This window comes from Triturus cristatus, chromosome 10 (assembly GCF_964204655.1).
Source record: "Triturus cristatus chromosome 10, aTriCri1.1, whole genome shotgun sequence".
NCBI classification, from domain to species: domain Eukaryota; kingdom Metazoa; phylum Chordata; class Amphibia; order Caudata; family Salamandridae; genus Triturus; species Triturus cristatus.
The window spans coordinates 1,078,109,211-1,078,131,979 of NC_140593.1; the positions used below are offsets into that span (position 1 = coordinate 1,078,109,211).

General features: G+C 44.4%; 1 protein-coding gene across 4 annotated transcripts in view; it reads right to left on the reverse strand.

Moving 5' to 3' along the window:
- Positions 1-631: 631 nt before the first annotated feature.
- Positions 632-22,769, reverse strand: part of ELFN1 (extracellular leucine rich repeat and fibronectin type III domain containing 1) — a 784,985-nt gene continuing 762,847 nt past the window's right edge. For 3 of the 4 annotated variants that reach the window (XM_085629235.1, XM_085629237.1, XM_085629238.1), the window contains one exon: positions 632-5,640. In XM_085629235.1, the coding sequence (XP_085485361.1) occupies positions 2,811-5,216 (2,406 nt within the window). In that variant the 5' untranslated portion in view covers positions 5,217-5,640 and the 3' untranslated portion in view covers positions 632-2,810. Of the gene's footprint in view, positions 5,641-10,049; positions 10,133-22,769 lie in introns of all 4 variants that reach the window. The other variant, XM_085629236.1, reaches the window with a different exon arrangement.

Consider the following 22,769-nt stretch of genomic DNA (forward strand, 5'->3'; position numbering starts at 1 on the left):
ACATGGGCATTGGAGGAGTCCTGTTTCACTTGAACATCCAGTGTGCCTGTACTACTGCTTTTTAGTAAATCTTGACTATATTTGGATGTAAAAGGTCATTATGCTAATCTAACATTCTAGTATATGTACCCAAACACTATTGTTTGCCTGAAATACCACCAACAGGGTTCTGTCTGTGGTACGTAATGTATTCATGCCTACTTGGTGACATGACAGTTAGGACTACTTCAAAAGAATTTATCCTGAGACGTAAAATTTACAGAAAGAATTGTGAATAAATAATTCCTTGCCAGAGAACTCGGAACGAGCCGTAAAGATTGATCTGCATGTCTGTGCTCCATCCCCACTCCTTAAAAAATCAACTGGGTTATTATAACTGTAATGTCGATTATTCACCATACATTGTTCCGAGTCATTCATTGATGGTTGCCTCTTTTTTTTATCACAATGCATTGATGTTTTCAAATGTAGATTGTCTGGGAAATGGTGCCACCCAAAAGTTTGGATTCGATTTATGTCATAAAAACTTTAGTGCCATACTATAAGACTTTGAGTGAAAACTAAGGATAAAGGACCTGATTAAGAGTTTGCGGATGGGAAACTATGTCACAAATGTGACAGACCTTCCGTCTGCCGTATTAGAAGTGCCATAAGATATAATGCACCTGCAATAAGGCAGATGGGATATCAGTCACATTTGTGGTGGAGTATAATGTCCGCCAAACGCTATGTCTGAGTACATATTAGAAATTATGAAATGTGCGTACCATACATTTCTGAAGAGTCACTTCAGAACTTTTAGAACATCTGAATTAGTCTAATAAGTTTGATGAACCTTAAGACATCTGAGATTGAAATACAAAAACAATACTTCTGACTTTTGGAACCTCATGACTGATTTCATGCATGTTTTGCAATTCATTTGAAATTTTGGGGAAAAATTAGATAGTCTAAAAAACAATTGAAAACTGGACTCAGAAACTAAAAGAGTCTTTAGGATGGGTAAAGGCAGAGACGGTGAGGAAAAATAGAGTGCATCACAATCATCTTAAAGACTTTTTCTATTTTTATATAGCATTTTTAGAGTTTTTTTCCTTTCACTCTGGGTCTAGAAATATTGTATGGTTACTCACAGTGTTTGCATAGTACAAACGTACTTACAAAATATCCTTACTGGTTATTATCTGCAATGAATACAAAAAGTAAATAATTTGAACCAATGTGTTATTTGTGTCTCAATTCTTTTGCAATGCCTTTTGATGAATAACAAAAAGATGAAACACTATAAAATGCCTAGGTCTGATCATTTGTGCTTAGGTGGTTGGTTTGCAGAAGTTCCCCTTTCCCAGGTTTCAGTCTCAACTGGTTGGAGCTAGCATACTGACCATTGTAAAGGTTCTTGCTTGGTATAAACCAATTTACAGAAAACAGAACTGATATTCCTTAGCAAAACAATGAACATTTCTAAAATTATTCCATTGACAATGTTATGGTTTAGTATAGCTTAGTTCGATAGCCCTGCGTCCACTGTAGAGTAGCACAATGCACTCATGTATGTTTAAGTATGTATGTTGTTATGTGACATTCAATATATTACTCGCGTTGTGATGATTCATAGACATATAGAATATGCCTGTGAGTATTGAGTAACCTCTGTAAGTACACTCTGTAGTACAAACAAAGGAATGTCCATCGATACACCCCACACTTTATATACATTTGTGTACTGTTATCAGTGGAGGGTTAAGTAAGACTGCTCAGTTTCATGGATTATAATTGTATCACAAGCAGAAAGTTCTTCCTAATTTTATGTACTGTATGTGTGAGAATAAAATAAAATAAGCAGGGTAAGTCCCAAAAATGCAATGGAAATTTCCAGAGACTGTATTCGATCTTAACAGACGAAAGTTGACCTTCCATCCCACCAGACAGACATGCCAATCCAACCGTTGGTGACCCCTGTGTCAACCGTTCCCAACAGCAATAACGAGAAGAATTCTGATTTTCTGCAAGAATGTGTCTTTTTTCATTTCTCAGTGCAGTTCGCCTCATTCAAAAATTCCAAAGACAATCATTCATTGAAAAAACACCCGACTGCCCCAAAAACAAAAACAGTTTTTAAATTAAAAAAACAACTTTTTTTCCTAAAATCCAAGATTAAAACCTGGTACAAACAAGGTGAGTTTCAGGATATAGGTAATACATTTTTTTCGTTCTCGTGTTTTTTCCTCTTTACAGCAAACATTGCAAATATAGATTTTTTTGTAACTGTACACTTTATCGATATCAGGTTGAATGCAATGACTTGCGGCGGAAGCCAGTCCATGAGTGAGCCTTGGACCAGGGAAAGTCTGAGCTGGAAGACTCTGTTTTCACCCAAAACATACCCTCATAGAATGTGTACGATTTTTTTTCTTTTTTTCAGAGGGGAATAAATGTACACAAAGAATCCACAAAATCACAGAATGGAATATCATGCGGTGCAACATCAGAATGGAACCATAGCAGCTCCATGCCAGAAATCTTGAACTCTCTTTTGCTGAAATTTTTCATTTTTTCCTATTTAAAAAAGAAAAAACATGTTCTTTTACTCTTCACAGTTTTATTGTCTTCGTTTTCGGATTTGGTGCATAAACTCACAAAGTGAGACCTCTTTTATAATCAGTTTTTTTATATATATTTATATAATTATATATTTTCTTAAACTTTTTGTGGATTTTAAGACAGTCTCAATAAAAATAGCTGCTGTTTTTTTGATGTTTTGATTTTGGTCCAGTTTAGTGTAAGTCACAAGTGTTTAAGCTGAAAACTCAGGACTTGTGCCCGGCTGAGACACCCTTCCAGTAGTCTAGGATGTCATGAAGATCCTCGTCTTTGGCAAACTGGACCTTTTTACGAAGGGCGTGGCCGGCCGCCATATACTCTTCCTCATCTTTGTGACGCTTGCGGTGCAATTTGAACCTTTCCCAGATGCTGTGGGATGGTTTGCACATATACTCAGGGCTGGAGGTGTAGCTCAGGTTGTGGTACTGAGGGGAGAGCTGAGAGTAAGCCAACTCCCTAGGACGGGGTCTAGTTAAAGGTTCCAGAATTGATGGCTTGCGCCCTGCCATGGCGTCATGTTGCTCCCCCTGATGGGACCCTGGGTATGAATGCCGGTGCTCGCTGTACTGCCGGATTTTCTCAGCTTCTGCCCGCAGGATTGCAGCAGCAGGAGTCACAGTGAGGATGGTATCTGCTGTTGGGGATGTCTTTTCAATGTATTTAGGTTCTGCTTTGTGTCCCACAACTGCAGAACCTTCGGAGCGAAAAGACCTCGGACTGCGTATAGAGCCACTAGAGGAAGTGCTTGAACGTTTTGGTGGAACCTCCATACTGTGATGCCTTTGCAGGGGGTGGGTGTAACTTTCTTTGTACACGGGAGACAGGAATCCGTGTTTGCTGGAGATCTGCTCAGAGATGAGCATCAGCTGAGGCTCTGCTGTTGAAACTGACCCTGACTTCACTCCTTGGAATGACGTGGACTCAGATTTCAAGGCATCAATGCAGTTGTTGATGATCTGGTTGACTTTGTCCACCTCTTTGGCGATGGTGGAAATCTCGGCTACTGAGCTCTGGCTGTCTGGTGGCATGGACAGCTCACAATCCCGTCTCTCGGACTGGTCACCTGTCCGCACTTCCATGTAGTTTCCTTTTGTGGTTTTTGGGGTCTCACTACTCTTACTCTCTATGAGTTTATACTGCTCCACCTCCCCAACGGAGGGCAGATAAGGGATGCGGGATATGCTCTCTCCCCCCATGATTTGTCCTTGGGATAGTTGTGTGATGCTGGGTGTCTCCATCTCAGGACCGTATTTTAGCTCAATGATTGTCTTTTTCATGCTACCTGCTGCTTTTTTGTGCTTCTCTTCCTGTTGGCGCTTTTTGCGCAAACAATAGTAGACCACACCCAGAATGATAACCATGCCAAAAAGACATCCCAGGATGGTCATGATGTAGTGGGTAGCAGTTGATGGAGTAGGCACTGGTTCCCCTGTTTTATAACTAAGGGTGGTGAATGTGATGCATGTGTGGTTGAACCTTAATGAGTTACGGATAGAGGCTACACAGTAAGTGTATTCTGTGTGGGGTTTTAGGGGCTCCAGAGTTATCACCTCCTTTTCCATCTTCAGGTTCTGTATGTCAGTAAAGAAGCCATTGTTGAATAGGACCAGGATGTACATTTTACTGTAAGGGTAAGGGATCTGTACTGCCAGAGTAGCCATTGTGTGTGTTGCCCTAATCAGTTCGATGCTTAGGCGTCCCTTGGAGTCTGAAGGTGGGGTATTTAAGGATATTAATGGTGTGGTACCATCCCCAGAAAAGCAGTCATCATCTGAACACGGACTCTGCGGGGGTTCAGTGGTTATGGGGTACCTAGGAGCCATAAAAGGGGGCATCACAGTGTATGGCCCATCTGTACAGAGTGAGGAGAGCATGCTTAGTGCATTTCGATAATTGGACCGACCTTGGCCTAGCAGGAAGTAGCCAGAGTAATCAGGAGGTGAGTCACATTGCATGCGATCATATGTGCGTGTCATGTTAGTAAAGATGGCCAACCATTTTAGGAAGCCCAGGAGCTCACACGAGCAGTAAAAAGGGTTGCTGTACAACTCACACACTGATAATTTACTGAGTCCAACAAAAGTGGTGCTGTCTAGTCTCTGTATCCTGTTCATCGACAGGTCAACGTTCATAATGTTCGGGCACTCCCAGAAGGCATTGGGAGTCACAGTTTCAATGAGGTTTGCTTGCAGATAGAGATACTCCAGCTTCCCAAGCCCCCTGAGGATACCCTCTGTCAAATTTCTCAGTCGGTTGTAGCCCAGCTGCAGCACTTGAAGGTTGAACTGACCCGAGAAGGCCCCATCTTCGATGTAGGACACCTCATTCTTGGTCAGGTTGAGGTATGTCAGGTTGCCGAAGCGGTTGAGTGAGGAGTAGTGGACACTCTTAATCTTGTTCTCATTAAGACGCAGATCTACAATGGTGCTGTTGATGTGCTGTGGAATGGCCTCATAGGGTGGCTGGTTCTGGCTGCAGATGGCCAGCCAGACAAAGCCTTTGTCACCTTCGATCAGCCAGCAGTCTCCCTGAACCCGGCCCGTGTAGAGGACAGCAATGACCATGGCCCACAGACAGAGTACTGATGTCACCGTCTCACTTTGACCTGCCATCGGGAAGGGAACCCTGGAGGAGAAATTCCCTGATTTAGCAGAAGTGGTGAGGATAAAAACAAAGACTAGGAAAACTATATGACACAATCCCCTGCACCACCTATCTGTATCTTCTCTCTCCACATGGTTTCCAACAAGAGTTGTCTTGAAACGAAGACTGTCCCAGGAAGATCTCTCTATCGGAAGACTTGTTCATTTGATACACTGGAGGAATATATACAGGGGGAGTGTAAATTGTAAATTTCCCCCTCTTTTGTGTCTATAAGGATGGAACTAGAGTCCTTGGGTTCATGGTTGGGAAGTCCAGGCAGATATTATCCTTCTTTTTCCTTCTGCTGCTACTCATCTCCCACTCCTCATGAACTTCTTGTCCATTTACTGCTCACTGTTGCCCTCCTTGCACCAGTCTTTTCACCCGGAGCTCCTAAAAAGAAAAGAAAAAAAGCTCAGCAACTGCATTCTACAAGCATATAGGATTCAAGAAATTGTTTAAGAGCTTTCAGTGACAGTTTGTCATGCAAATAGTTGCAAGATTTTCAGGTTCTTGAGGTGTTTGTTATGGTCCTTGGATGCTAGTGTGTCACCTCTCCATCACTTTTCTCACTTGTATACAATCGAAAGAGGAGCCTTCCACTACAATGGGGAAAATGGTTGGAACCAATATGTGTGAACCAACTCTCGTGCTTAGGTCATAACACAATCTTTTCACTGGTAGATTCAGTTGTATTTTTACTTATACATCATTCTATAACTGAATTCCGCCCATCTACTGTAACCAGCTGCAGCCTATATTCCCTACCTCCTGTCCTTTTGCTGCCCCACTTAAGCTCTTTTCACAACTCATCAGAATCACAGAGCATTTCCCTGCGAGCATTTCCCTGCAAGCACTGCCCTGTGGAAGTCGATTCACCAAAACACGTCAGGGAGCAGAAGTAACGTTGGGACACCATTTGACCATTGAGTTGACCCTTCTCGCCCTCTTGGCATCCTAAAAAAAATATTTGAATACTGAGTGGCAAGGAGAGAGGGCATGCACATCAAACCCTGGAATGTGAGCAGGACACGTAGACGTCTCTTTAGTTTCACTGCTGCAATCATGAACATTGACCCTACGGGTAGCAAAGTTGGTGTCAGATGCACAAAAGGGCACTCAAGTGTTAATAGCGGCTACCCCTGCCCACCCCTAATTGAAGTCATTGCCCTCTAAATTAACAACTGCCATTGCCTTCTCACCCCTGGTCAATTTTTCACCTGTCATTCAAAATGAAACCTGACAAGTAATTTTCTTCCTACCACAAAATACAATTATCTTAATATTTTACATTGATAGAGGCCTCCCATCTCAACACCTGTTGCTTTGTCCTCTTAATTGGGAGAATGCCTGCCCACCACTTTTTGCCAAATGTTGGCCTTTTGTAGCTTTATCAGTTTGTCTAGCTTTCGGGTTTTACAGGTGCAGGACCCTTGGGCATTTTTTTGACTCTCTGTAAAAGGGCCATAATTCAAAAGATGAAGTTGCTGAGTCACTATATAAATGTAATACTGTTCTTTCAAACTATAAAAATCCATAACACGGCTTCTCTGTGTCCCCCTCAGCTTTCCTCCCACAAACCACCACGGATCCCGCTCCGCAGCATCTTCCAGCCCTCCATTGAATGCTGACAGCATGCTTTTTACCAAGTAACATCCCTCCCTTCCTCCTCACGATGCTCTCTGCCCTCACCAGCCAGATCTGCCCAAGCTTCTTCACTACTTTCCCATAGGTGTTGGGCAGATGCCACCACAGGCCCACTTACATTCACACCATTCTAAAGAAAGATAACAACGATGAGGGTGGCTACCCAGTGAATGAGTCGGTACACAACTTTGTAGCACCTAAAACAACAGGCACCCACTCATCACATAACTAGGCCTGGGAGGAGTTCACAGAGTTCCGCTTAACTTAACGTTGATGAGCGCAAGCGAGGAAAAAACTCTGTGCGCTGCACGGAGTGGGAAAATATCTGCAAACTCTGCGAGCAATGCAAAATTTCACACCCAGGCCTACACATAACCCTCCAACAGGAAGCTACCAGAACTTGTTTGGCCTCATCAAAAAATCCCCCTTTCCGTAACCTCAATTATCCATGATCCACCACAAAGTCAAAATAATAACAAATATGTTGCAGTGTCTACTACTAGGAGGAATAATTTAGCATGCACTATGTTTTGCAGCAATGGTCCTCTTTAGTAGTTGAGTGTTAGCTTTCTGGTCCAATAGGTGTATTTGATGGCGTAGTCACAGGAATATTACCTAGCATAGTTGGAATTGTTGTCTGAAACATGACTTATAATCAGTCACAATTGGGTTTATCATACCATAGATTTAAAAGAATATTCTGCTGCCGAATGAAGAATTTTTTTTGTGTCATAATGATTGCTTATATTGATGCTAAATGATTGACATGTTCCATATCACAATAGACATGTTATGGAGCTTTTCGCAGGGCATATTCGGTATCACGATTCCCATAATCATAAGCACAATGATGCTTTTGTTGAGTAGAACATTCACTGATGTGGCTGTTTTACTGGTGATGTTTTCCTAAATGTGGATGCCATATGCTTGCAATAAAAATGCTAAAGTAACCCCTTCCATGCCGGCAAATTCCACAGCGGTGCGAGGGGGGCCGGGGCTAGGCGTGGCGCCCAAGTACTCAGGACGGCTCTCTGCCGTCATAAATCACGGTGGGCATGTGCTCATGACGGCCGGGAGTCGTCCGAACTACGCCCACTGATTAATTCGCCCGCACAGGCGGGGAATTAGCCGTGCGTGGGCGGAGCGGCAACGGTCGGATGGCTCCCGGCCGTCATAAGCACATGACTACCGTGACTCATGACGGCCGGGAGCCGTCCTGAGCATGGATGGGGTTAAAAAAGCATTTTTTGATGATGACAGAGTTGTACCATGCATTTTACTATTGTTTTTGTGAAGGCCACAAAATAATACATTCCCAAGCAAGCAATCAAATTTAGGCCGCTATTATGTCACAATGCCACTTAAACACATATAACAACAAGCATTTGCAATGCAATCGGTCTCGCATTTGCAAGAGTTTGAGCTATTGGTATTGTAAATGACAATGCCTTTTATTTATGTGTTTTAAAAACCTGCTAGCATTGCGTAAACATACACTTTGTCCTTACAGTCCTTGCTTGTGAGAAGCAAGGCTGGCAGTAAAAAAGTATTTTGAGAAAATAGTGCCCACAGATTGTACATAAAACATACAGCGTAACAACACATGTAACAGGGGGTGTCCTCATGGGAGTTTACAACATGAGAAAAGGCGGTACTAAGGAGGGATTACTAAGCCTATTTGCCAATGAAAAGCCACCATTTCCAAAGGACAGTAACGGGAGCCAATTAAAGAGATGGGCAGAAAGTGGGCAGAGGCTCATGCACATATCCCGAATACAGCATGTCTCGAAGAGACAGCACAAGCGCTGCCTTGGGGGGACCTAAAAACCTTAAAAAGAAGACAGGAAATAGCTGCCCATCTAACTTGGCATCTGAAAAGGAGGCAAAATAGTAATTTTTAAAAGATAAGATACAAAAATGAACATTTAAGAAGCACACTTTGAAAGAGCTTTATCGCTCAAGAGAAAAGAACTATTTTGAAGTAAATGGGAAGATTGTGCACCAGTTTTTTTACGGACACTCAAAGCAAGGTGAGACAATGACAAAAAGCCCTTCTAAATATGTGTATTATTTATAACTTTTTTGGGAAAACAATAATATGGTTAGGCAGCTATTGCTGTCTCAAAGGACAGACCTAAAAAAAGAATAATGATGAACTGACACATCAGGCAGGGAGCACACCTTCCAATCAACTTTCTTCATTCTGTATGCACAGCAATGTCAAGTGTCAATAGTTTTTTCAGCAAACACCCACACTTCTGTGTGACAGTCAACAGTAACAAACAACAATGGTAAGGCAAAGTTCCAAGAAAAGTATGATCACTTATCAAATTATGACTAAAAATGTATGATACTCAAAAATCCCAACTAAATAGCATGTCCTGTACCAATGCCAACACCATGCCAACTATGAACCCAGACTACAACAAGCACAGGAAGGCACCTCGCATGGCTCTAACCCAACGGTAGACCGCAGAAGCCTCTGTTGACCGCAAATATCCTTAGGCATTGTAAAGCACAACATACGCCTACAAACCCCAAACACCACAGAATTTTTGACAAGACGCGAACAGTATCAAAATCCCAAATATACCAAAAGCAAATTCCACCTCACCACAGGCTGCCCTCAATTTTGTCTAGAGGTCCCCTTGATAATACAACCCTTCTGAGATAGCACCTTACTCAAGCAAGTTGAGCTCTGAAACATGCCCTCAGCATACAATACCTGACTGCCAAAACCGTCATCCGCAGTCTGGCTGGCTGTCCTGGAGACACACGCCAGTCATACCAATGCTCATGCTTTTTGTGCCACTAATTAAACAATACTGGCCAAAAACCAAGACGGAAAAAAAATGCACACAGACACCTTCTCCGGAGAGAGTTGGCTATCAAACCTTCTGAAATGAGACAAGTTCTAGCACCATTTCTGCCACATTGTGCATCTGTGCCTTTGTCTACCGTCCTACAAGAACAGACCATGCATCCTTTTATCTAAAGATACTTTTACTTGGCATAATATCATCTGACCATATCAAAATAAGTACTCCTCCTAGGTGACTTTAAAGTGTGGACAGGCAACTTGTTCAGTAGAAATGCATATGTAGCTGTAGAGCATATATACAATCTCGGAGTCACTCAATCTTAGCTATACTCACCGCATTAACAGCCACACACATCAAAGTCCACAGTTTTGGCTTGATATCTCAGCACCATCAGTCATGGAATTCGGATTATTCACCTAAAGTAACACAGGCAGAAGGGGCCTATATGGTCAATTGCACATATCAGGTTCAGCTTTTCTCACACTTCTCAAAGATCATCAAATTCTCTTTGGGGTGCATGAATAAACAGCCCTTTCACCAAACTTGTTGAACCTGTATTTGGTGCCTCTCTAGCTGCCTATCAGATGTACTCCCAGAGGCATGTGAATGACACACCCAACTAAACATCAATGAAGGGGCTAAGGACTTACAATGAATCTCTGACCAATTGCCTTGTGGCCAGACATGGAGGTGTCAGAAAAAAACCTCTCCCTTGACATGTCCAACCCCTGCAGCTCAACTATTCAATCAGTCATCCACATTGGGCCACTCTCAAGCCCAATGCAGGTGATGTGATCTTCAGTTCTGACCTGTCCTTCACACCCAAATCAACATCGTCAATCAAAGCACATTCTATCACCTATGGTTTCAACCTACTGTCCATGTTGCATGAGCTTTCTCTGTTCCTAGCTGTATGAATGTATTAACAGTGAAGCTGATATACTCAGGTTTCCCTGCTTACGTGAATATCAAACTACAAAGTCTAGACCCACCCTGCTCACACCATCATTAAGCTAAAACACATTGACCACAGAAGTACACTGACTTTTGATGCAGAGAAATCACATTGGAGGAAACCAAATCATGGAAACCCAATTTTAATGAAAGACAGTTTTAAGGGAACATAAATTAATTCAAAAATTGAAGGAAACATTTCTGAGGAAATATAATTTTAAAGAACAGTTCTGCATGGCATTAAACTTTGGAGGAGTTTAGGCTTAGTGAGGGGTTTTGGATTCAGAGGTGGGTGGAGTTGAGGTGTTTGAAAGGGGTTTTTAGGGTTATGGGAAGGGTGAAATTTAGGGGTCGGAACTTTTTTCTAGGGATCAGGAATGGATTGAGTTTAGTGGAGTGAGGGGTTTTTAGGGTTCGCAGATGAGTGGAGTATTGGGGTGGCAAGGGGTTTTTAGGGGCGAGCGATGAGTGGAGTGTTGCGGTGTTGAGGGGGTTTAGGGTTCACAGATGGGAAGAATTTAGGACTGTGAGGTTTTTTTCAGTTTCAATGATGGACAGAGCTTAGGGGTGGTGAGAGATTTTTAGGGTTCAAGAATGGGTGGAATTTAGGAGTGGTGGGTGAGGGGTTTTAGGGGTTAGGGATGGGTAAAGTTTATGGGCAGAAAGGGTTTTTGTTGTCAGGAATGAATGCAGGTGAGAGGGGCGAAGGTTTTTAGGGTTCAGGTATGGGTGGAGTTTAAATGTAGAAATGCATTTTTAGAGTTCAAAGACGGGTGGAATTTAGGGATGTAAGGATCTTGTAGGGGTCAGGGATGGGTGTTTTAGGGAGGTAATTTTTTTTATGGTTCAGGGAAGGTTGAGATTTAGGTGTAGAAATGGGGTTTTAAGGGTTCAGGAATAGGTGGAATTATGGATAGTAAGAGGTTTTAGGGGTCACTGATGGGCACAGATTAGGGAATCAGAGAAGGGTATAGTTTAGGTGTAGTGAGGGGTTTTAGGGTTCGGAGATGGGCCAATTTTATAGGGAGAGGAAGAGAAGAAGAAGGTTCAGGGATAGGTAGAGTATAGCGGTCAGGAATGAGGGTACTTCAGGCGTAGTGCAGGGTTTATGGGGACAGGGATGGATGGTGTTTAGGGGTTGTGAGAAGGACAGGGATGGATGGTGTTTAGGGGTGCTTCGGGGTTAGCAAAGTAAAAGCATCCAAAGTAAGTGTTTGACAGTATAAAATATGCAAATTCAAATGTTCCCTGGGGTAAAGCACTGAAATTAATATCTCAGACAAAAATGTTTCAGAAAGAAAGACCTGCAACCATTGTATTTACACCTTAAAAAAAGGCATGTAAAAGTTATTTTGAAAAAAGAAACATTCTATGAATTGGTTTCTATGAAATGATAAATCCTATTCATTCTGCAAATTTCTATCAAACAGTTTAGGTGAAATAGTTTCTTAGTAATGGTATTCCACTAAACCATATTTTGTAATAAATCACATACTACCGTTGCAGACATGCTGACTAGAATGGGCTGCCTGTCAGTAGCCGAAAACCATCATGATGAGCATCACACCAGATGATCAGACATCCAACTATGTACCAACCAATTGCCCGGCCATGTACGAAAGGTATCATGGTAGCAGCCGCGGTCCATGCAGGTAGCAGCAGTGGGGTGGTGGGGCCGTGTAAGGGAGGATTCCGAGGGACGATGCAGAGGACAAACTCATTATTTATTTAATTTTCCCTCTCCATCGTCCCTCGGAATCCCCCCTTACATGGCCCCACTGCCCCACCGCTGCTACATGCACAGACCGCGGCTGCATGGTAGATCGCTCTACACACAAATCCCATCCATTTAGAATCTCCTCACAAAATACCTCATTCTCGAAGAAGACGTCCTACGAGTCTTTTGTGGGCAGAAAGATCACCAGCTAGTGTGGGCCCACAGACCCTCCTCCTTATTGGAGGTTCAATATCCAAGTGGATCACAAAACCAGCGTCTAATGTTCGAACTCTTGTATCTCGGACAATATCTCCTTCTGTAGATGTGTTCTCAATTGACGAGTACAGAATGAGCTGTAGAGAAACTTCCAAATATAATTGTGGCTATATTTTGTCTTAGTTTTAGGGATTTCTTGACATAGAGACCAATGACAAAGTGGAATGTAGGTCCATTTTGGGGGTTCTGTCCATGCGGTCACGCATGACTGTCAACCAATAGGTGGGCAGATTGACAAGTGGGGGAGTATCAAATGGTTTCATGAGTGCATGTTTTTTTGTTTTATTTGAGGCTGCTTATAGACATAAAACCTGTCAGGCTTTCTACTTTGCATGTACACTTATCTGTTAAATAAATTCGCAAATGTACTAGCTGCACATTCATTTTTTAACAAAATATAAAATAAATAGTGATAAACATGGGTGAAATTAGTACAAAATAAATATGAATATACAATGATGAAAATGTCACAAAAAAATACCATAGAAAATATCAAAAAGTGGGTAGCCTAATGAAATAAATTCATGCAAAATCCCTACAGTGAATTGCTAATAAAATGTTGCTTTACTGGGGAAAAAATGCCAAGTGTTACAGCCGTGCTTAAAACTTATGAATTACTACAAACCCTGTCGTGTAGCCAAGGTAGGAGTACCCCAGGCCTCCTGACAAGTGCTTGTAAAGTACTACAGCCTGGGTACTGTTCAGCAAGAACACAATACTTTAATTTTCTGAAAATACATGAGAGTTGGATGGGATTTTCTAGGAGGCAGTAGACAATTCCTGGGGGGTGTTGCGAGGCCGGTGCAGCGATATTACAATGCGCTGTTTGTTGCCCGCAGGTCTCCCCGGGCTGTCGGCGCTCGCGCGCAGGCGGCGGTGTTTGTCCAGCCGTGGAGAGGCCGGCGCGAGATCACAAATTCCATCAGCGACAACAAAAAGAAATGACTGCCGACGCATGTCCGCGGCCAGCGCTGCCTGACCCTGGGGTATGCCAACTGTAAATGAATTAAACGGGATAAAGAACGCTTTAGCACACTGTACATTTCCTTTTCATCTGTTGACACGCTGCGCATTAGTTGATTTTCTGCAGCAAGGAAAAGAAATGAACGCCTTTTATCAAGAGCAGAGTTTAATTTAAACTCATTAGGACAGGCAATTTGCTGGTTATTTGCGTTTCAGAGTGCGGATGAAATGGCACAATTAGGGAAGTGTGATGCAAAGAGGGGAAGTAGACGTTCTGTTTATATTCAACTTATGTGACATCATCCGATTTTAGGAACCTGTCCCTTGGCATGGGTTATCTAAAAGCCATGTCTAACGTGCTATCATCAGGGGTGAGTGGATTGGGGTTGTACCCCAAGTAGTAGTTCAGTGTTCCCTGGGTACCGTTCTGCAGAGTTTCTCTGCTCGGATGAATAGAGACCTTGGGACCTTACCGTGCCACACACACATGCAGGACAGTGCCCCAAGTCTGATTGGTTATCTTTAGACCAATCAGACCAGCCTGAAAATTGCACGCGATCAGGCCAATCTGATTGGCTCTAGGGCAACCTATGAAATTGGGTGAAGCACAACGCATCCAATAGGAACCACAGATACACTTGCCCTAAACTGGGCCTAGGGTAGAATGATCAGAATTGGTGTGCCCCTATTCTACAAAAGACTGGAGGAGAGATAGCCCTGGAATTTCTCTACTGTCAATCTTTGGAAGAAACGTTATTTTACTGAGAACCCAAGGTGATGCAGTCCATGTGTCAGTGCGAGATGTCAGGCGTGGTGCTAGAGGCTTAATACATTATTGCATGTATTCTGTGAGCATCTCTTGTATCTTCTCCCTCCTCACATCCATTTGTGGTTCCACACTGTATTACTCACCACCATCCAGCAATGAACATTTATAAAGTACCAAATCTCCGGGGTTCTCACTGATGGGTCAACAGAGCAAACAGAGGTGCAAAGGAATGTGGATTAAAAGAGGCGGGGATTTTAAAAGTTTATTAAGCAAAGCTCTGCCACCCACAACCCCAAGTTTATTCACATTTTGACCTTTCCATATTTAGAGAGCAAAGATAAGGGTCATGGTTTAATGACATTCTAACCCATTCCCAATAGTCTTTTTTATTGTATTGATTCTCAAACTTCCTGTTCATTTTGAGGTTGAACATGTCAAATTGGTGGGAAGGGTGTACGCGGGCTACTTTTCTTTTGAAAATGAGTTTGCAGCAGTCAGCACCAGGTGGCGGCTCCTGCTGCTTTCTTTAGCACTATTCAAAGCAGGGGTCCCTCGTCACTTACTCCATGCTGAGAAGTGAGCACTGCAAACGGAGCTCCTTCGTGGAATTCCAGGTAAGGGACAACAGTGATCTCCAGGGCGTCCCAAACACTGGTCCCTGCCAGTGCATCCAGGATGGCATCTCACTCAGAATGCCCGCTGCATCCTTGGCATCTCCAGCAATGGGTCTAAAAGGGCTGCAAACTGAATCCAATTGTGAGAGTGTTTTAAGTACAACAAGATACAGACACACATCACCTCGACTGATGGTAAATTCTGCACGTGATTTTATGTCACAAGATCGAGGTCAAATATACGGAACTGCACATATTGTTAATGTCACAAAATTGACTACCAACATATTATCAAGGAAGGCAAACATAGGGAAGTATAGATTTATAATACTCAACCCAACATCTTCTCATCTCAACAATATGTCGGTATTTGATACTGTGGAGTTGATATAAGTGCTGGTCGATGTTAACATTTCCAAACTTTGGTATTACACCCTGCCACTTTGTATGCTTTTTATAGCAATTTAGGTCAGGCTTGAAAATGAGCCCAGAAATCCAACCTGTGGTAACATGCTGAACCATCCACTCATGGATGTAAGTTGTTCCACACATTTGTGACCATGGATTATCTGATATGGCTAAACTTGGTCTATTAGGACGGCCTTGTCAGTCGTGTTTACAGGGCAAGAAGGCCCGGCATCTGCGTCCTGTGTGAAATGGGGGTACTTACATTTTGCCAACTTTGGAAAAACTTCACCGACCTTGGATATTTCATGGAATTTAAGGTTTGATAAAAAAAACTGGTGACTAATCGCACAAAAGTTATTTTTTGTGTAAAAAGCATAGTTTTTTCATGAGAACTCTACAAAAAAATAAAAAAATAATATACTACTGTGCAAAATTATTATTTTCCAATGAGTTTGACAGATTTTGACTGCAAAACATTAATATCATGTTTATCCCCATAAATTCTATGCAACTAAATTATACTTTGAATGTTCTTTTAATCCCACCAAAACTATTTGTGTCTGCTTTTAAGCTTTGTTGATTAAGTGGACGATGTTACAATTGGAATAAAAAAAAAATTAACAAGATTAGTCAAAAGTAGCTTGCCAATGTTTGTGCCTCTATAAAAAAATGTATCCACAAAATCTTTTTGTGAGAAATTTTGTCTGCAAGTGAAGTTCTGCATAATTTTTTATTTATATAATTATTTTTATTAAACAATCATCGGTATAAATAGACAATACAGAGGGTCAGACGATGTATACAATACACTAAGCACAAACGGGGAATTTAGACAATCATTACACAAGAAGGAAAATCACAGGGAGGGTAGGACATCTTGATCATTGCGCAGAGGCGGTACATAGATATCACCACGATAGGTGTTCCATGGGCCCCATATACGAGACCACTTCTTCGGGCATCCTCTTGCCAAATACACTGTCTTTTCTCTAAACATGCACCAGTCAAGGTTTCTTTCCCAGGCCTCCAGAGTGGGTGCGAGATTTGCCCCCCATAATTAGGCAATATTCCTTTTTGCCAACATAAACCCCAATGTGGCCCACTGCGTCTGATGAGTGTTGAGATCTGTGGGTTCCCAAACATTCAAGAGGCATCGCCTCACCTCTGGGCGGAGGGAGACATGCACTACATTGTTAATTGTAGCATGCACCTTAAGCCAATAGGAGGTAATGTATTCACATTCCCAAATAATGGGTATGAACGTGCCCAGGAGGCCACAGCGCCGTTTGCATTCTTCGGTGTCAGACCACCCCATGTGCATTAATCTCGGTCCAGTAATGTATATCATGTGAAGGATCTTCAGCTGCACCAATCGTAGGCGCGCTGGGATAGTCACAACTCTGGGAGAGGATACTGCCACCTGCCAATCCTCATCATCTAACTCAACTCCATCTTCCACCCACTTATCCCGTAAAAGCTGAAGAGGGTCTATCATATGGTTAATTAACTTTTTATAGATTAGGGAAATAGTTTTATCTGGGAGGTGACCATTTAAAATTCTGTCCTCTAGGGGGGAAGCTTCTGGGGGAGCAGTCCCTTTAGGTAGAGTGGACTGGAGTGAGTGCCGGACCTGCGCATAGCGAAAGTGTTCTGTGTCTGAGAGCTTGTATTCAGTCTGAAGCATCTTGAAGGACTTAATCCCCCCCCCCCCCTCCAGACATCCCTAATGTATGAAATTCCAATAAGATCCCACCTGTCAAAACCTTTCGTGGTCCACAAATCACCAAGTTGTTCAGAGTCCCAAATGGGGGGTTAGCTAAGGTCAGTTTCAATCTCCATCCAAGAGAATTGCTGGCGTCATGCCAGATTTGAACCGAGTGTTTAGTAGGGCCAATCAGTGCAAACCGTTTAGGCCGGGAATACAGCGCTCGGTTGTAGTTGCCCCCTAGTAAGAGCCATCTATCCATGGCGTAACCGGGATCGTCCTGGCGACCATATGTACCATGGTTGATAGCTGCTAGATGGGATGCCCAGTAGTACTTTTTGATATCCGGGAGGCTGATGCCTCCGTCATACCAATGTACTGTTAATTTATTCAGGGAAATCCGAGGTTTACCGTCCCAGAGTAGGTCTCTTTGTAAGCCCTCAATCTCTTTAAAGTAACATGGCGGGACTAGATCAAGGGTATTTTGCAGGGCATAGAGGAACCTGGGGAGGGACATCATTTTGAATAGGGCGGCCCTGCCCAAGAGGGAGAGGGGAAGTGACTTCCAACTGGAAATATCTTTTTTAAGCTTGTGAAGAGGTGGGAGGAGATTTTGGGAGTAACAAGCTGCGGGATCAAGCGAAAGGAAAATTCCCAAATATCTAAACCCCGTGGTATTAAATTGTATAGGGCAATTTCTAGGAGGGATGGGTGGCTCGCCCCTTAAAACAAATAGCAGGGATTTACCCCTGTTGACAGTGAATCCTGAGAATTTACCAAACACTGCAAGTATGTCTAGAAACCACTACGAGAGATTTATTAGGGGAGGCCAAATAAAGTAAAATGTCATCTGCATAGAGGAAGATGCGGTCCTCCCAGCCGGGGGACCATCGCAACCCTCGTATCATTGGGTCCCAATGGAGCCATGCTGCCAACGGCTCCAGGGCTAGGGAAAAGAGAAGGGGAGACAACGGACAACTCTGATGGGTTCCCCGACTAAGCGAAAATGGAGCTGACATCTTGTTGTTTACCACCACTTGGGCCAGGGGTTCGGCGTATAGAAGACGTACCCATTGAATGTATCTTGGGCCGAATCCCATCTTTGCCAGAACGGCCCAAAGGTAAGGCCATTCAATGGTATCAAATGCCATGGTCGCGTCCAGGAACATGATTACAGCTGGTTCACGGAGAGTGTGAGCTCTATTCAGAACTCCATGTACTCTGCGCAGATTCAGGGCCGTGTTCCTATGTGGCATAAAACCAGACTGATCTGGGTGTATCAAGCCATCAAACGATTGGATAGCTAGTATTTTAGGCTCCGCGTTAAGGATGGAAATAGGCCTATACAAGGCACATTCCGTTTTGCGTTTGTCCTCCTTAGGAATGGCGACAATGGTAGCCATCCTCTGTTCCCTAGGCAGTACCCCAACCTCTATGGACTCTTCAAACATAGATTTCAAATATGGGGCGAGTTTGTCAGGTCTCAATTTATATAGTTCAATGGGGAGGCCATTGGGGCCCAGAGCTTTTCCGGAGTTCAGGGAGCGAATTGCCAACGCTATCTCATCCGTCGTCAGGGCACTGTCCATATATTCTCTGTCTTCAAGAGAGAGGCAGCGAAGTTTAATATCCTGCAGCAATTCGCGCGAATCCGCCTCTGTGTGTGGGGCAACTGTCGTGTATACAGTCTGGAAATGGGCAGCAAACCTATCAACTATTTCCTGCGGGTCCGTTACTGGGTTACCTCCCTCCACCCCAAGCTCAGGAACCAGCCTGCTCGCCCATTCCCTCCTATCCAGCCGCGCTATGAGTTTCCCTGCTTTATCACCCAGGTCATTGATCCTACCTTGTTGTTCTCTACTGAGGGTTTTGGGCCTTTCACTGACTAGTGCTTTGTAGTCATGCTGTTTGAGGCTCAACAGGTGGAGTTTCACAGATGTCACCCCTGCTTCTAGGTCTCTCTCAAGTCTATAGATTTCGGTTTCGAGTTCTAGAACTTCTTTTTGCATTTCTTTTTTAGAGCCAGAAATCAATGATAAGGCCTGCCCCCGAATAACAGTATTGAAGGCTTCCCATAAGGTCTGGGAAGAGGATACGGACCCCACGTTCTCAGAGAAATATTCATCTATTGCTTTGATAAGGTCTTTACGGATTTTGGGGTCCCGAAGATGCCAGGGATTGATTGAGGCAAGTCCACCTACTTTGCTCTGGTTGAGGAGAATATGGACCCATACTGGTGAGTGGTCTGAGATGCCTCTAGCCAAGTGTTTGATTTCGCTTATGTAAGTCACTTGAGCTGCTGGTACTAGACAATAGTCTAAGCGGGAAAGGCTGTGGTGTGCCCCAGAGTGAAAGGTATGTTGTATCTGATCTGGATGATAAGTTCTACATCCGTCAACCAGTCCCATAGCTTCGAGAAAGTCCGGCAACCAACGAGCAGCAGGCCCCACCTCCCGCGGGGGATATCTATCCAACGTGCCCGAAACCACAGCATTAAAATCACCACCAAGGAGTGAAAGGCCGTCTGGGATAGTGAGAAGGGCAGTACCCAAATCAGCAAATGTAGTGCCCTGCAGGCCCGGGGGGTATATACTGACATAAAAGTGACAGGGCAGCCCTCCCACACCCCAGAAACCCCAACGAATCTACCTCGGTCATCTGTCCATGTAGAATTTATGACGAGTGGGAGTGTGTTTTTCACCATGATACCCACCCCTCTGGAACCAGAGGTGAACCCTGCATGTGCAACCATTTTATAACCTCCTCTATGCATTGCTTTACACAAATTTCCTATCAGGTGCGTCTCTTGGAGCAGGACAACATCCGGTGCCTGCCTCCTGATGTATTGAATGACCACACTACGCTTAATTTTATCCCCAAGCCCGTTGACATTCCAACTCAGAATTTTAACATTTTTATTCCCCGGTGTATTTGTCATTCAGTTCGTGAATCACAGAGACCTCCATATTTTTACATACTGCACCCCTTTTTTGGGTGAACTCAGATGTCGCACCAATGTCAAACAAACAACAACCCCCAACCCACAGCAAACCCCCAACCCAACAACCCCCCACCCTGCTTCCCTGCATTGTGGGCGCCCAACTGCCCATACAAACCTGCAGAGCGCCTGTCGCCCCAACTGGTTAACTAAAAGGAGAAAAAGAGGGGGAATAGCACACGCGCCGTTGCCCTCCCCCAAAACTGTATTCACATATAACCCAATTAAGTCACAACCAATTGGCATCTTGATCTATCAGCCAGGATGGGCATCATTGCAAGAGAAGGTACCCTTATCCCTCTAAAAATACAGGGCCTAGATGATAATCCGATTGCCTATCCGGTGTGCGCCCTCAATCTGCAAAGTTAGTGTCAGTCACCGTGTCTGCCAGAAGAGTGGTCTTCGCGGCCGGGCTGCCCAGTGCCCCGGTCTACCTGACCATCCAGCCATTCCGAAGCCATGTCCGGTTGGTCAAAAAACCACGTTCGACCTTCGGCTTCCACTCTGAGCTTCGCGGGAAATAACATGGCATACTTGAATCCCCGGTTCCGAAGTTGTTTCTTCACTGCCAGGAATGACCTTCTCTGTCTCTGTACCAACTGAGTGAAGTCGGGAAAGAAGGTGATATCTGCATTTTCATAGCGGAGGGGAGTGGACATTCTTGCGTTGTGAAGGATAACGTCTCTGTCCCTAAAGTTCAAAACCCTTGCCAGCATGGGGCGCGGAGGGGCTCCAGGTTTCGGACGGCCTCCCGGTGCGCCCTTTCTACAACAAAAAATTTGCTGAGTCCTTTAGGTTTCAGATAGTTAAGGATGAGTTCTTCAACGAAAAGGTCTGGTGTCGCCTTTTCAGGGACCCCAAGAATGCGTATGTTGTTCCTTCTAAGGCACCCTTCGTAATCATCCAGTTTATGCTCGGCAGTTTTGCGAAATGATCGTAGGGCCTGTATATTTTCTTGCAGCTGTGACACGTCTTCCACCAAACTTGCTGTCATAAGTTCAACCTGTGTGATCTTCTCAGTGGCTTTGGTCAAGTTTGCCCAGATAAGATTCACCTCCATCTTGTGCACCAGGGAGGTCCTTATACCAGCAATAGCCTCCATAACATCTTTAAGCGTCAGTTCCTGGCTTTCACCACTACTTTCTGTCATCAGCCTGGTCCCAGGACGCAGGTCCGGGGGCGAATCTTTGGGGACTGTATAGCGGTCCAGTTTGTTCGATTGGACTGGCTTGTGGCCCTTCAGCCCAGTCGCCTTCGGCTTATCAGAGGTCGCCATACTCAACCGAGGCTGCAACCGTCCGGCCCCCTCCCCTCCTCTGCCCACTGTCGCCGTTAGGAGTGCAGGGCGCTTTTCCCACCTGAGGAGTCAGCAAGGAGAGGTGTCTTACGCGGTAAACACCGGCAGGGAGACCGCCGCCCACGTGGAGGTAACCAGCCAAGTGTGCAGTGAACCAGGCACCAATTTTGCCCTCCACAGCGACCCGCCACCCGAGGGCCTGCCCTTCAGGTCTGTATTCACTGTGCAATAGTTAAGGAGGCGGACGCTGTCCCAGACACATGATTGCACTTTTGCCTGTGCAGTGGGGGGGATGGTGGTATCAAATAGTCTCGATGGGCATCAAACATCGGCCCCCAATCGCACTGCCTCCTTCTGGGTCCTGCTCACCTCCACACCACCGCACCCGAGGGCCGCAGATCTCCGCGTCAGTCACCGAACGCTGAACTCGGCCACTAGTCTTGGCAGGGAGGGCCTCAGTTCGTGTATGCCTCCCCGAGAGGCACGAGGGGATTCCACCCGCCGATCCAGAGCAGCCGCAGTGTTCCGCTGTGAGGCCGCCCTAGGCCTCGGGCCACGTTTTCAGCCGGCCGCCTGCTCTCACCCCTCCACCGGCCACCGCCAGCACCTCAGGCCCCGGCCTCAGGCGGTGTGTAGGCCTCACTTCAATCAAGGTTGTTAGTACATCCCCGGGCCCCGGATCGACACCAGAGCACCCAGGGGGGAGTCTGCACCCCTTCCGGTGCAGGAATCAGCAACCGGGTGTCGGATATGTGTCACGGATAGTCGTGGGGGAGTTCACGAGGACGGAGCTCTCGGCTTACGCGGCCATCTCTCTCCGCCGCTTGGCCACGCCCCCCGAAGTTCTGCATATTTAACAAAATTAGTGGCTTCCCAAAGTATCAAAGCTGTGAACGTTGTATAGGTTTGCAAGCGGAAATACTATCACTAGTCTAATTTTTTTATATTGTAGGAGACCATCTTAACTATAATAAGCACGGGTATGGGTACACCCATAAAAGGAACCTGGCTACGATTATGGGTTCCAAATCGAAGGCATTCACCCCTCCTAGAAACTAGTGTAAAGAGCTTTTGCAGAGGTGAAAAGGCAACATCCAGGTGTAATTGTGAAAGTGTGACATACATGTAAACATAGAGGGCGGAAAATAAAACAAAATTCAGAAACTCTGTAGCTTACTAAAACTTTCAAAGTTACAATTAAAGTAAAAATTAAAGCTAAAGATTAAGCCTGAAAAGTAACCATGGTTTGCAGCTATGTATTTAAGTATTTATGTATCAATGTATATGGTTTTCTCTATATATTATCTGTAGGTATTAATGGAGGTTGTAATATCCCTAAAAACCTTGTACTC